Source organism: Labrus mixtus, chromosome 2 (genome assembly GCF_963584025.1).
Source record: "Labrus mixtus chromosome 2, fLabMix1.1, whole genome shotgun sequence".
NCBI classification, from domain to species: Eukaryota; Metazoa; Chordata; class Actinopteri; order Labriformes; family Labridae; genus Labrus; species Labrus mixtus.
In genome coordinates, this window is record NC_083613.1 from 25414293 (window position 1) to 25429382 (window position 15090).

General features: G+C 38.7%; 2 protein-coding genes across 2 annotated transcripts in view; one reads left to right on the top strand and one right to left on the bottom strand.

Moving 5' to 3' along the window:
• The first annotated feature begins 2396 nt into the window (after positions 1-2396).
• On the top strand, positions 2397-8542 carry ppa2 (inorganic pyrophosphatase 2). The gene is made up of 12 exons (XM_061058409.1): positions 2397-2645; positions 3589-3653; positions 3770-3814; positions 3897-3950; positions 5078-5197; positions 5484-5570; positions 5679-5805; positions 7185-7312; positions 7471-7556; positions 7672-7741; positions 7865-7904; positions 8003-8542. The coding sequence occupies exons 1-12, from the start codon at positions 2453-2455 to the stop codon at positions 8023-8025; spliced, it is 1038 nt and encodes a 345-aa protein (XP_060914392.1). The 5' UTR covers positions 2397-2452; the 3' UTR covers positions 8026-8542.
• An 89-nt stretch (positions 8543-8631) lies between these two features.
• The window catches only part of tet2 (tet methylcytosine dioxygenase 2), a 28716-nt gene continuing 22257 nt past the window's right edge, over positions 8632-15090 (bottom strand). Inside the window, exons 3-10 of the mRNA XM_061058399.1 lie at positions 14977-15067; positions 14773-14866; positions 14435-14643; positions 14192-14342; positions 13997-14086; positions 13399-13536; positions 12946-13300; positions 8632-12837 (exon numbers count right to left, since the gene is read on the bottom strand). Of these exons, the coding sequence (XP_060914382.1) occupies positions 11501-12837; positions 12946-13300; positions 13399-13536; positions 13997-14086; positions 14192-14342; positions 14435-14643; positions 14773-14866; positions 14977-15067 (2465 nt within the window). The 3' untranslated portion in view covers positions 8632-11500. The remainder of the gene's footprint in view (positions 12838-12945; positions 13301-13398; positions 13537-13996; positions 14087-14191; positions 14343-14434; positions 14644-14772; positions 14867-14976; positions 15068-15090) is intronic.

Below are 15090 nucleotides of genomic sequence, written 5' to 3' on the forward strand. Positions count from 1 at the left end.
GACTGAGACTACACCAAGGCCATAAATATCACTGAAAAAAATCATCATCTTGTGTGCAGTGGGCGTGTCACTCACTTAGACCGCAACAACTGGAAGATTACAGCCGTAACCGGAGGATAAAAATCAAACTACAGATTCATTGAAGTTACATGTTGTTTTAAAAAGAGGCTTTTACCTTCTTATCACAGTGATGACATGGAAATGTGTCTATCGGTAGTGGTCTTGACTGATCTTGATTTAAAATCTGGAGTCATCGAGATCGAGACAAGACCAAGTCAAAATGCTTTCGATTACCAGACGATACGGAGAGTTTCAAAAAGTGGTTTCGAGACAGTTATTATAGTTTTGACCTGGTCTCTCAAACTAGAGAGCTTTTCAAAAATCAAGTCATAAAAAGTTGATTCAAACAGAACTTTAATTCAAACCCTTTTTTGGTAGGACAAAGCATCAAAGAGACATTCTCTTTTTATTTATTTAAGGAAAGTGGTAACAGCCGTCTGTTGAGGAAAACATGAATGCCTGAGACTGGGTTTATCAGCTATAGACTTTTACTGCTGGCCACTTGGGCCCCATCACTGGGGGGAATCGTGGTTGAATGCTTTGGTTATGGTCACTTGGATATTATTTGAAGGAAGGGGCAGACGTTTCATTGGAAAACATCCTGATTGTCTAAAATGTGCAGAGAGGTTAGACGTGATTAAATAGACATTCTAGCCCTCTGTGAACCGTCCAAAAACTAACAGATCAAGTCAAGCAAAGGACTTTGACCTTGACCACTACTATGGCCCTGTTAACAGAAACACAAAGGGTAATGTGCCAGCAAAATCAAAGCCCCTTAGCAACAGTACCAAATGCAGGTATGCTCTGTTAGATTTTAATAACATAGCTTTTTTATGGCTGGTGATGTGTAATTTGTTTGAACAGTGACCAGCCTATACAACAGTAAAAGAGACACATCAAGGTGGCTGGGTTGGGTGTTTGTTCACTGCACAATGGATACGTGTGGACTTTGATCTCATGATGTAATGTGGAGTGATTCAGAACAAAATCCATTAACTTCAGGTTGTAAAAAACAAAGCAGGGGGGCATTAAAGCAAGACATTCATGTGCCTTTATTGTTCTGAAGAATAGGGCCAAAGTCTCCCAGATAACAGCAGATAACAGTTTATACATCATGTGCATAAGCCTAATATTAGTATTGTTACTTGAAATACATGTAAAGACTAGAAAATACCTTCTCAACTTCTGCATGCAAGGCAGAAATGTAACCTTAACCCAAATGTGTCTTTGGCTTGCAGATGCAAATATGTGCCTAACATAAAGTAATACATTCAAACAAAATAGATTGTTTAAAAAAAAAAAAAAACACATAAAAAAGTTGGATTAAAAAGTAACAAATCTTTAAAAACTTCAAATATTCAACCATATCTTCAGTCGGAACAGAGAGAGCACTGTCTTCACTAAATAAAAATAAATTACCCATTATAATTACCCAATATTGGGTTCCGAGGTATTTTGCATTTGAATTGAATTTGAATGTGTTTATTTAATAGGGACATTGCAATTTAACATAGTTTCAATACAGAGCATGAAACTGTTTGCAGCATGATGTGCTGCATTTATAAATTAGTATTTATAAATATAATGTAGAATAATAATAAAATACTATATATAAAAATCTATTTAATTGTTTAATGATAATAAGACTAAAAAACCAATATCCCCCTGTTATTTGGAACATAATTTTGTCAAGAAATGAACAATGATGTATCTTGTAAACGTGCTTTTGTGTTGTGTGTTTGCTAGTGGATTGGCTAGGTGGCACCAGAGCCTCTTGTCAAAAGCTTTGGGTTGCACTACAACAAAAATACTACTGCTGGTATGCGATCAGAGTCTTGTAAACATGGATGTATTATAAAAGGTTGTGAGGGTAAAATGAAAAGCTACCGGCAACGAGGATTTTACCACAACAATAAAAGCTCTCGTAAAAACAAACCTGGGAGATTTTTATTAAGTAAAATATATGAGTCGTTTTATTTAGTATTTTGAAAACCTCAATGTTCCTGTGTTTTTGTCATGATGACCTTTTTCCTAGTAGTGTCCCCATTTTTCCTCTGAGCTAAACAAAAAATGTACAGGTAGACTGATTGTAAAATCAATGTGTGCTTATTTATTTAATGTGGTTCAGTCGGGTCTCACTTTTGCTCTGATATTACATTTAGGCTAATGGAAACTGAAGCCATAATTGTCCGCAACGCGCTCTTTTTATTGCAGCATAACCAAACCGTGGAGGCTTTTATTTTGAAACCCTCTGTACCGTGACCTCGATTCAATCTCGCGGGCTTTACATTTCCCGGTGTGTGTGCGTGTGTGTGTCGATGTGTATGTTGTGGGTGGAGCGAGTTGGAGGTAAACGGGAAGCAGGAACAGAGAAGGGAAGAAGAAGCGTCTCATGATGAGACCGCCGCTGCTGCGCTCTTCATTGGGCCGCTTGGTGACCATTTTCGGCTCGTTTTCTGCTTCTCGAAACAAACTGGTGACACAAGCAGCAGCCGTGCCTCATCTGTTTTATTTCAGAAAAAACATGCACTATCAAACGGAGGAGAGAGGACACCCACATTCTCCAGACTACCGGATTTATTTTAGTAAGTTCACCCCTGGACAGCATGGGAGAAACCATGCGTGTCCCCCTGTATTTTATGGAGTAATGGGGGAGCGCCAGGGTCCCGTGTACTTATAGGTAACTAACTTAGGTCGACTTCCAGGTCAAGGTAAACGTTTGACCTTTGAGTTGCACGCCTGGCGTTGTCTTGATATGTAACGCCCTTACAACAAGTGTAAGAGTAAAAACAGACATATTTATACCCCCAGTTTCTAGCAGGTTGAAACAGCTCATTCGCGAAAAGCTAGAATAACGTTTCACTGTAAGGTATCCTCACATAGTTTACTTCCTGTCGGCTTGTCACGTGAACAAAAGCTAAGAGCACTATTATGAAGAAGGAAACTTTAATTTTGTTAAATGCATCCACACATATACAAGTTAGCTATTCTTATTAAATAGTGTTGCACATGATGGTATCGAACAAGAAATGTAATCGTGTCTGTCACTATGGAGACATTTAATTGTTATTAAATCTTTCTTATTGTTAAATATGATAATAAAGAAGCACTTGCTGAGATTCTTAGCAATATTAAACTTAAATTGTGTAAAGTTACTGAATCTTGTAATGTCTGCAGTTTATATTGTATTTTATGCAAACAAGAAGGGTTGTTTTGTGAATGAACTTAAACCTGTAAAAGAAAAATGTTACGCTATGACAAAAACATTTCACTTAAAGGACAGTTTTATGTTAACCTGGGTGTATAGAAAAGAAAACCTTAAAAATGTTTTATTTACTAAATATGAAACAAAAGTTTAAGAAGTTATCACGTTGTTTTTATATAAATACTTTTGTGTAACATGATCGTATAGTCTGGAAACTATCAACCTGAGCTCAAGTCGTTTCTGTTTGTAGTGACGTCGTAGCTGAATTACAATGTGTTCATATGTTTGTATACAGAGTTTGTAATGTATTGTTTTCTTCTTAGAAACAAAAGAAGGGAAATACATTTCACCATTTCATGACATTCCACATCAAGCAGAGAAGGAAAAGGTAATTCTTTGATACACAAGTTATTGTGTATAAATGCTACATTAAGTTCCTCCCTTCAGTTATCAACAATAAACATAATCCAAATAACAGTTTCCTTTTTATTTTTCTTTCAACAGGATGATGGTGTGCCAGCTAAAAAGCCAAAACAGAATGAGAGTGAGGTACCAGATTCATGTAACGTCAGTTTTACCAGGTGAAAACATTCAACCATGTACTCTCTTCAGCTCTTTCTTGTTCTTCCAGGTGCTTTTTAACATGGTAGTAGAGGTACCTCGGTGGTCAAATGCTAAAATGGAGGTAAGAAGGACTTAGTACAAGTGTGATCCAATGATTACATTAAAGGGGCTATATGTAACTTTCTAAAATACTGCGTTTGTAGCGATACCGCATGGCCGTTAGGCGAACTGCACCAGTAACCTGTTGTTCGCTCTCCCTCACGTGCTCGTCATACGTGATCGTACGTACAGAAACGACCATCATCAGCCGCGAAACACTGGATATTTACCGGCATAATGTTTACAGAGGAGTTAAGTGGTCATACACGTGAAAGTCTGTGAAGGAGTCTGTGTGTCTGTATTCATTCTCCATCCTACAAACGACAGTCTCTGCAGACACTGGCTGAGAGCAGGAGTGTGTGATGAGTTTGTCCGCCTTTGAGAGCTCCTAGGACGGATAGACGTGTGTGGAAGACGGCCTGTGGCTGTGGAGGTGAAGGCCGGGAGTGTGTGCTTGAGTTTGTACTGTTGATCTCTGTAAGCGGAGCGGAGTGAGGAGGACGTTGAGAACGTGCAGAAAATGTCACTTCCTGGTGCTTTCGCGGAAAATACGACCCGGGGAAAAATTTTATACAGGCAGCACAGATAGACAGTGAACATCTACTTTTTCACATCAGTTAACCGTTTGATTTATACATGTAAAAAGTTACATATATCCCCTTTAATACTACGACTGCTATAACAGCTTTAGTGAAGACTGAGATGCACGTTAACGAGTATGCAAAGTTTTTTTATGCCTTCATATTGAGATAGGATAGTGGATTGAGTCAGAAATAAGGTGGAGAGAGAGTGAGGAATGATATGCGGGAAAGGAGCCACAGTTCAGTTTGGAACCCAGGCCGTCCGCTTGCAGGTCCATGGCCTTGTTCGTGGGGCACGCAAACCAACCACTAGTTCACATGTGCTCCTGTGATCATACATAAAGCCTCAAAGCTTTTTTATATTGCATATGATGACTGCCATTACAAGTTGTATCTGTTGTTTTATCGAAGTCATTAACAGTAGCATGTATCTGCTTTTATTATAGTTAGCTAGAAGCCAGATGCTAAGGCGTTCAGTGGGATTTACTCTAGAGAAATGAAGCATGCTGTCAGACTGGTAAATTGAAAATGGAAATACCATTCTATTCAAAATTGCTTCAATTTTCAGATTGCAACAAAGGAACCGCTGAACCCGATCAAGCAAGATGTTAAGAAAGGAAAGCTTCGGTATGTTGCAAACATATTTCCCCATAAAGGCTACATTTGGAATTATGGGGCTATTCCACAGGTGAGTTAACATCAGAACCTAAGTGATTCATTGTTCTTATAATGAAATGTTATGATTAAATCCATCACCCTCAGGCGGAATTTTGATCCTAGTCAATTAAATGATACTGCCTTTAGAACCCTCACTGATTGATTTTCTTTTTAACAACAGCCATTATTTTAAATCTAAAGTATAGTTTCTTTAAATAAATGTATATGTAGTGTATTTTTTATATTTGTCAGGTAGTTGTAATGTTGCCGAGAACATTTAGATTACTAAAATGCTTTTGACCTGTTCCTTGGAAAAGACATGGGAGGACCCAAACCACACAGATGAAGAGACAAAGTGTTGTGGTGACAACGATCCAATTGACGTTTGTGAGATCGGCACCCTGGTAAGACTCCTAGAGATGTATATAAACTCAATCATTTTAAAGTGTTATTTTGCACACTTTATTTACACTCTTTGGTTGATTGACTACTAAATGGTCTCCGCTCATCAGGTGTGCTCTCCAGGTCAGGTGATCCAAGTAAAAGTGCTTGGTATTTTGGCCATGATAGACGAGGGAGAAATGGACTGGAAAGTCATCGCTATCAATGCTGAGGACCCGGATGCCATGAACTTAAATAGTGGGTGTTTTTCCCTGGAGAACATATAATTAGTTATCATCTAGAAAGTGCCGAAACGAATTCGGTTTCTACCTTGAAAAAATATGTCAAGTAAGGCCGTGTTCACACTTGACTTCTTTTTTCAACTGCCAGCGCCTTTTTTACATACAAGCCGATGGAAAAAGGAAAAAGGATGACACCTTTTCAAAAAGCGCTGCGCCCGACGCCTTTTTCAGTTGAATTATTTAAACTTTTCAGAAAAGCGCTGGGTGACGTCAAGTGCCTTTCTGACAGCTGACCAATCAGGACGAGTAGTAACCTACGTCCCTAGTTACCGGTGCCCAAAGAGATGTCATGCATCCAAAAACGGCGATCTTCCACCAGATATGTGTGCATTGCGTGTCCGCTCCGGTCTGTTAAGGGTCCGTGCACCCTCATCCGTCAACGCCCACCGGCTGCGTTCTCAGTCCGCAGCAGGGAGAGCACAGCCGGTCAGCTGGAGTACGGAGACAAAGGAATTTCCGCGGTAATGTTACAGATTCACTCGTAACAGCACCAGATAATACGATGTATGTGGTATAAAACTCAATACAAACCTTATAAACATATAAACAAACGGATGTTTTTCTGAACCGTCAAAACGGAAAGTTTTATTCTGAAAATAAATCGCATGTTTTAATGTTGTATCGGTGTCTGACTTCCCGTCCCGTTTGTTCTTTTCTGTGCTAAATTGATGCATCGTGCTCCAGTCGGCTCCGGCACAGTTGCACCGTAGGCTAGATCCCGTTGTTAAGGTTACAAAATACTCGCGCATAAGCGCTCAAAAGGCTCTGAAACCAGCGCTTTTTTCTGAAAAAAGAAGTCAAGTGTGAACAGGGCCTAATCCTGTCTTTATTAAAATCATAGAAATAAGTATTTTATCTGGACTGTAGGACAGCCTCAGCAGGACAAAATAAAAGCCTGAATATTTTTCAGAATGCTATCGGCTGAGACGCAGAAGCAAAGTTTTTATTGTCAACATTGTTTTGTTTACATTCAACATTTCTCTCTAAGACATTGTTTGTATCCCAAAGACCCTAGATGTTTATTTTTTTTTACCTTGTACTAAATTTGTAAATAACCTTTTATTACTCTGAAATGAAAACCTTTCTAGTGTTATAGGTAATTTCTTGTTTTATAGGAGTATTTATAAATTAAATACTATATATAAATATATATAAATTGTTCCATAATAGTTGCATCTCAACATTCTTTAGGAGGTAAAACAATGTCAACATGTTTTCAAAGTGATGAATACCTAAAAGCAAGTGTGGTGAAATTCGGGTTCACATTTTATTCATTCATTACAAGTTAATGTCTGCATTGTTCTTATTCTGTTGACTGTTTTTTGTGATCCTCAGACATAGAGGATGTTCGCAAGAGCCGGCCTGGTCATTTAGAAGCCACTGTCGACTGGTTTAGGAAGTATAAGGTGCCCGATGGAAAGCCTGAGAACCAATTTGGATTTAATGGGCAATTCAAAGACAAGGTACTGAGACCTTTAGGGCACCAAGTACAGTATATGCATGAAACAAGACAGTTTGACTTCAGGGTTTGCAGTTTAAGAGGCTTAAACCGAATAGGCCTACATACTTTGCTCTCTGAGAATAGTTATCTTTTTTCTGAAGTCCTTTGTCCTTTTCTTAGGACTTTGCAGTTAAGATCATTAAGTCCACACATGAGCACTGGAGGGCACTAGTGCAGAAGCAGACAAATGGTGCAGGGATTGAATGGTAAGTTGTTGGAGGGGAAAAAAACCACAGAGACAGCAACTTCAGTGTGTTATGTACATGTGTGATTGACTGTATGTGTAAAACATCCCACTGACTTATTTTCTTATTTGTTCAGCATAAATACCTCCTGCTGCGAGAGCCCTTTCAACTGTAGTTCAGAAGAGGCCATCGGTGTGGTCAAATCGGTAGGAACTTCCACACTCCATACTGATGTTTTCACAACAGTCAAAGCAGACACAAACATAGCAACTGAAACTGTTTGGGTCAGTGCTGGTGATTAACATGGATTGTCATTTTTGTCATCCAAGGCCCCTACATTTGGAAGCTCACACACTGTGTCTCCAGAGGGTAAGTAAACAAAAACATAACTCCACAGAATTTTGTGTATTAGAGGAGTTTCATTGTTTTAAGGCTTGTAATGTTTTACATACTCTCTTATTATACAGTGGACAAGTGGTACTTTGTCTGAAGGCCTAAAGACATTATTGAAACCAACACAACTCCTCCAGCATATGGAGCAGTTGCATCTTTTGCATGCAGCTGGATTACATTTTGGTAAGCACTCCTCCTCAGGTGTGTAAAGTGCCATCTGTGGTCTCCATCCAAGAATTTAGAAAATATGCTAATACCCAGTATGTTGTCAATATGAAATGGTAGAGATCTCTGCTTTGTAGAGTGAGATTTTCTGGATCTCATGTTGACCACCAAATTGATTAATTGTTGATTATATTAATTTAAGGTCAGTGGTAAACCCTCACCTCTCTACTAAATTGGAAAAATATTGTATATGTGTTGATGTTCTTTTGGGGCCCATGTTCAAGGTTATTTTTTCTTGTATGACACTGAAAACTGTGTTAATATGTCTATAATTTGCCTTTAAAACTGTAATGACTTAAAGCGTGCGATCACTAACAAGAAATTTTGTAAAAAGAATAAAAAAGGCTTTTCTGTATGGGTAAATAAAAAATAAACATGTGAACATGAAACTATCTCTATGCAATTCCATTTGTATTTACACATTTAAACCCCTCAGTGTGTGTTCAATAATGCAGAGAAATTGGATATCAACATCGACTCAAATTGCTTTAAATAAATATACATTTTATTAAAAAAAACACCCACATCTCAGCAATATCAGGAATGATATAATAAACAGCTTTCAAATAAACTGCAGTCAGTACATTACAATACTTACAGTATTAATATCCATCCTTTATTCCTTTTTTTTTTTGTAGCAAACCAAACTTCAGGAGAACAAGGGAAGCCTTAAAAAATAAAATAACAGGAAAAAGTTGATCTTTTATTTTATACCTTTAGTGTCCAACTGCAAAGACCAAGTATGTATCAACTGCTAGCTGAACCTCTTGAGCTGAGCACATGTAGTGCATTAGTTAAGCCCAGAAAGTCATTCAAGTAATGTTGACTCACTCAGAAACACTCTGAAGCATCTTCAAGTATGGCTATGCTTTTAAACCCGCTATATCTTAGATACCTCTCCTTTCTCAGCCACAACCTGCTACTGTTGCTGGGTTTTGTACAACAACATTTGACGTTTTTTGTAGATTTATCTTACAAAGCTGGACAGTTTAAAAAAAAAAAAAAAAGAGCTAGAACCTCTAACGTCTGAGTGAAGAGGATACTATAACTGTAAACATAGCTGTGAAGGTTAGCACACATTTACAAAGACTTCCTGGATTATCTAACCATGACCATTCTTTAAACCTGAAGGAGCCAGAAGGATATTTGAAGATGTGATGAGAATTGCTGATAAAGGTGCTGTGGGTCAAATATACAGAACAAGAAGAACCTATAACAACATAAAAGAATGAATTGTATTCCTGCAACACAGGTTCTTGGTATGTACAATGTGACATAATTTTTTTAAACACATTTACAATTTGTTTAAATAAAATGTTTTGTAGTTCTTTATTACATATTTTTTTACCAAAAAAGAAATGAAGTGCTTTCAGAAACTGAAAAGGTTATGTAGGTAGGGGAAGGTAACTACAACATGACAATTGTTCAATTATACATCGCATTAATTCATTCAAAAAGGTGGGGAAATTAAGTAATTTTACAATTGCTTAGTGGTTATAAATAAATTTAACGATAAACAGGCACAAACATGTGCAACTACTCAAATCACTGCCCTGGTCTTGCCTTATACCAAAAGCAAATGCGTTGCTTTTTATTTAGTCATCATACTTTCCCTTTAGTCAACTCAGTGCATATATGTTCAATCTACTTTTAAAGTTAACCACCTTCTAGTGGCTAAAATTAAGGTACAATTTGAGGGACTGTTTACTTTTCCTCTCAAAGGTTTTGTCTGTTTAAAGTAAAGAAGACAACAATTGGATTCAGGATGCAATGGCAAGTACCTGAATGAGAAAATGACAAGATGAATACAGACAGTTAAGATGTAAAAGAAAATTGAAATTGACATTAAAATTGTCCCTGATTTTGCAGTAACATCAAAGATCCAAGTTCAAGTCATACTTTCAATGGGATTGTTCAGAAAGTAAGAAATGAACTTTTATGTCTTTTGGTGGCCTGAAGTAAAGCTGTACTTAACACTTTGAAAGTAATACAAGAAGGAAAAAAAATGCTTTTATCCTATTGCCAAAATAGTTTTGAGGTATATGACAGGTCTGTACTGTACATTATTTAAAAGCCTTCTCATTGCCTAACGAGTCTCACATTGTACATCTCTAGCAGGTTGTTTAGCACCTCATGATATGAAATCAGTTGAAACCCCAAGAAATAAATGAAATAGGCTGTTAGCATTCTTTACAACACAAAATCAACAACAGTAATTCCAAAAGGGAAATTAACTTACTGTACAAATCTCATCTGTTTATCTTACAGTTAGATTGCAATAATTATAGACCCCACAGCAAGCCAGCTGCCCCCTGAAACTGACGCTGAGCTTACCCTGTTTTATGTTCCTCAGTGTTTAAAAAGCACATAAACTAAGCACCACAGACATTTAACTACATGAAATATTCACAGTCCAGGTTTGTTCATTAAACCTAAGGTAAGGAACAATAAAACAGTGGCTAACAACATAGTGAGCCTTGAAAAACGAAATCAACACCATGTTGTTGATGTTATTTTTTCTCAATGTTAAAAATTAACCATTAGAATGGCTCAATTTACAGTATAAATGACATAAGAAAGTGAGAGAACCTACTGAGAGAAGCACCAAATATTTATAGTTGATAAAAAGTTTTTGCATGAACACAAAACATTTTCACGGATTGCTCATAAAACCCTCTGCCATAAATTAATTACTTAACTGATGCTTAGAAATGAATTACTCTATGTAGAGATACAGTTAAACCAGCTCTTATAATTTAACAGTATTGTCAAATTACTTAACTGTCATTATTAAAAGTGCTTACAGAAACACTGACTTGCCCAACATTTCGAAGCTGACAATTTAACAGTATAGTTATGTTTTCAGTGTCTTGTTGATGCAAGTAAATGAGGGTCAATCATAGAGTGAGTTGTAAAATTGTAAAGGCATTATTTTAAAAAGAAATAAATGTTTATAAGAACTCATTTTAGCACCTTGAAAGTTGTCATTTACAAAGTCAGTGTTGTTCGCCTAGATGGCATCTCCAAAATGTAAGAAAAGTAAAGCCCCCAAAAATGAAACTTTGTTCGTATTAAAAATAGGTCCATATGTATCAGACTGAAAGCACCAGCGATTTATTGTTATTATGTAATCGTAAAAGTTGACAATGTAAAGCTTGATTGTTAAAAAGTTGAAAGACCTGATGTAATAGATTATCTATTGTGTATCCCATCTGATCACAGGTTTTTATGCAACACTGTGACTAACATTGCAGATAGAAAGGAGTGTTTGGAAAAGGCCAGTGGTGCTTGTGGTCTTTATTTGTCATCAATACCCCCTTCAATGTTTTCTTCTTCATAAATATTTACTACACAAACTGACTGTAAGGCCCCGTGACCTTAGTGAAGGCGTACGGAGAGGAACTGACATAGGTGTTTGTTGTGCATGACAAGGACCCCTCCAGAAGTGCCTGGATAAAACGCTTGTAAGGAGGCGGTCCGGTGGTTTCTGACTCCACATGCTCTCGTTTCACCCCTTTCTTGTTACTCTTGCTAGGTGTTCCCTCACCCCCATTCCTCTCTGCATCTTCTTCCTTCTCTCGAGCCTTTTCTGCCATCTTGGCTTCCCATAGTGCCAAGCCATGCTTGGCCTCATTCATATTTTTGTGCTGGTAGAAGACCAAGGAAATACGTGTTGGATGGTTGCGGTCAGGATTTTTCACGGGCGTTGTGGCATGGAGCTCCCGTTTTGCACACTCTATAAGGACTGAGCCATGTGTTGGTGCCACTGCCACACCACCAATATCAGGGTCCAAGAAATTGTGCTCATTGTCTGACCACATCTCAGGCTTTTTTGGGGTTGTGGGTGGTGTTCCAGGCTCTGGCTTAATACCATTACGCAGACCTAACCCTGACTGTGTTTCAGGGTTTAAACTCCCACCACTTAATTGAGCAGAAAGCATTTGTGGGTGGGGCGTAATCATCTCGGTTTTGATTTGCATATGGAAAGGATCTTTGCCCGGGGGTAAGATTTGAGGGCTCTGAGAAAGGTATGGATTTGGGTATCCTCCCATCTGGTGGCCATTGCTCACAGCAGCTGTATAGTCTCGACCTCCATGGGTTGAGTGTGCTCTTGAGAGGGGATCCATGAACTGAGGGTCTGATGCTCCATTAGGACCAAACGGTGGAAAAGATCTCATGTGGTGTACTGGCCTCATGCCGCAGGTATTGTAACCATTGACCTGTAAAGCTGGCTCACTGTACCTTGGCGGATAATTGACCTCATAACGTTGATGTACACCATACTGCTGCTCCGGGTAAAGGGCTGGCCGCTGTTGTCGATACATGTCAAGATGCTTTTGGTTAGAGGCATAATATGGATGGTAATTGTCAAGGGGCATTCCTCCATTACATTGATATCCTGGGTATGGACGATTTGATCCATTAATGTAGGAGTTTGGTACATGGAGCGGGGAAGGGTAAGGGTTTGCTGGTGTTTGTGGCTGAGGGGGATACATGCTTCCTGGCCTGGAAGTGCTTGGAAAAGACCCAGGGTGGTTTGGGAACCTGGGGTAGTTGGGTGTGTTTTTTGAGCCAGGATAAGGTGGAAGAAGACTCTGATGCTGTAGTTGCTGATGATGGGCCCCAAGGGGGTATGTTGGTTGACCTGGCTGCAGAGTGGCCCCGACAGCACCTGGAATAATACCTTGAAAACAAAACCAAGGGATCGCTCAATTGTTTTTTCCAGTTAATTTAGTATGTTAGAAATATATCTACAACAAAATAGATGATATATTCTAGATACACAACCTACCTGCCATCATAGTGCTCTGAGTGGTATTCTCATAAGTGCCACCTTTTGACTTGGCATTCAGGGTCTTCTCTGCCTTATCATTTGCGCTGTCCAACATGGCGTTCTTGTTGGCAGCTGCCTTCTTAGCATCCAGCTTTTTCTGTCTGCAAGATTTGGCAGGTTCTGCAAGCATTCGCACCTGGCGGCGGAAGGCACTAAGGACTTGAATGGCACCTGACTTGACTTTCTCCTGCTGACCTTCCTCACTTCCAAATTCATCAGTGTTGGAAGCCTTATAAAGGGGTAGTACATGAAGCTGCTCATCCTCTGGTATTTTGCCAATCTCTCGGTTATCCTCCCTTGTTAATGTACACACCTGTAAAATGATGGATGATTAAATTACTTATCTTGTTAATATCAACACCTGATAGTTGCCGCACCTGTAGGCATATAAAGTTCCAAAGTTCTGCTTACCACAGTGCTGCCGCCCTGCATGTTGTGAAGATCTCTGTGAGCATGGGCACAGAAGTCCAGACAAGCAGTGACCCCAGAGAAGGGACGGCCCTCCTTGAGCCCCAGACGACAATCTGTTCCCCTGTGTTCATGTTCCACCTGTGTCCAGGAAAAACGAACGGTTATTTCGACAAGGCATTAAGTAACTGTGTACAGTAAACAACAAGTTGAAATTGAAGGACATGCATTGTCAAGGGGGGATTGAACTAAAATAAATCACGCTATAATGTTTTTTTCAGATCTTTTCAAAAACAAATCAAGCAATATCTGCTGTGAATTGCCTGCTCTGTATGCCTAGTTTAAGTATAAGACTACTGTCTAGCCTCAGTCATGCCAGGAAACTTGATTATCACACAAAAATTATGCTTTGTTTTAAAATGCATTATCACTGTTCATTTATTTTTTCTGAAACACCGGGTCTCTACTTTAACTGTGTTTTAAATCTGTTCTTGCTTTTTGTTTGATCTTACCCAATTTTGGCTACCTGAACCTGGACTTTTTCATTATATAATTTCATCATATAAGTTTAAATAATAATGAAAGATTTGGATGTACTTACCTGGTTTCCATATGCTTCTGGTGCCAAAGTTTTATACAAGGGACCCAATAAGGTTGCCAGATTCTGAAAGTTGTGGTCTATTTTCTCCTCCTAAAAGACAAAAAATTGCAGTTTCAAGTTAGCCTAATGAGTATACTATAAATAAGGTAAACATGGTTTACATTAAAATAGATATTTGAAGTCTTCATCACTTACCTCTCTCACATCATCCCCTAGTAGCTTGAATTTTCTTGGGATTTTGCTCCGGGCAAATTTGCAGCCGTTGTAGTACATGCTCCAGGAACAGCCAAAGGAGAAAGAGGCTCCACTGGCATCTTGATCTAGCCCTTGGCATGCACAAGTCCTCCTGAAGTGTGAGATCAAAACAATGCAGAGTTTCAGAGTTTCCCAAAAATACTGTAGCTAACCAGGTTTGAGACATGTCATTCTTTCACTTACTCCTCATTGAGAGAACAGCGTCTCTGAGTGTGGGCTCCATGCTTTTTCAGAGTTTCACTGAGTTCGAGGTAGAGGCGATCTGCCAGGCTGGGAAGAATGCCCTCCCAAACAAGAATTACCACGATGATGCAGGCTGTGTCACAAGTGTGACCAGTTCGTTCTCGCACCAACACCAGTAGCTTTTCTTCTTCACTGGCTCGTCGAATTACCTGAAACATAACACGTATAGCTATGAAGACATTGATATAAGTAAAGACAAAAACTGCTAAATGCATTTTTGCAAATACAAGATAAGCCAATGTGCCTATTAAAATGAAAAATGTTAAATTGATTCTTACCCATTTGGCTATGGGACAACCCTGTGTACTTTTCCCTTCCTTGCCTGTGTATATTACTTTTTCAATTCTTATGGCACGACCTGTTAGCCCAGACCTTTGAAGAAGAATAGAAGCATTCTAGCAAGTAAACATAAGTACCTAGTTGCTATGCAACACAGTCAATTTTTCACTATTATTTTCAAGAAATCAATTTGTGTTGTTTACCTTTTCTCCATTTGTTCCCGTATGTTTGCAACATTAGGCGCTGACCCCAAATGAGTGTAGTATGGGCCTTCATCCTTCTCACTGATTTGTTCTAAATATCACAGAAGAGCAAAT

Bases quoted from the DNA above. Each gene is read 5' to 3' on its own strand.
- ppa2 (XM_061058409.1), top strand. From the start codon at position 2,453: ATGATGAGACCGCCGCTGCTGCGCTCTTCATTGGGCCGCTTGGTGACC. The intron at 2,646-3,588 runs GTAAGTTCACCC...TTTTCTTCTTAG, and splicing joins AGACTACCGGATTTATTTTA to AAACAAAAGAAGGGAAATAC. The intron at 5,571-5,678 runs GTAAGACTCCTA...TCCGCTCATCAG, and splicing joins TTTGTGAGATCGGCACCCTG to GTGTGCTCTCCAGGTCAGGT.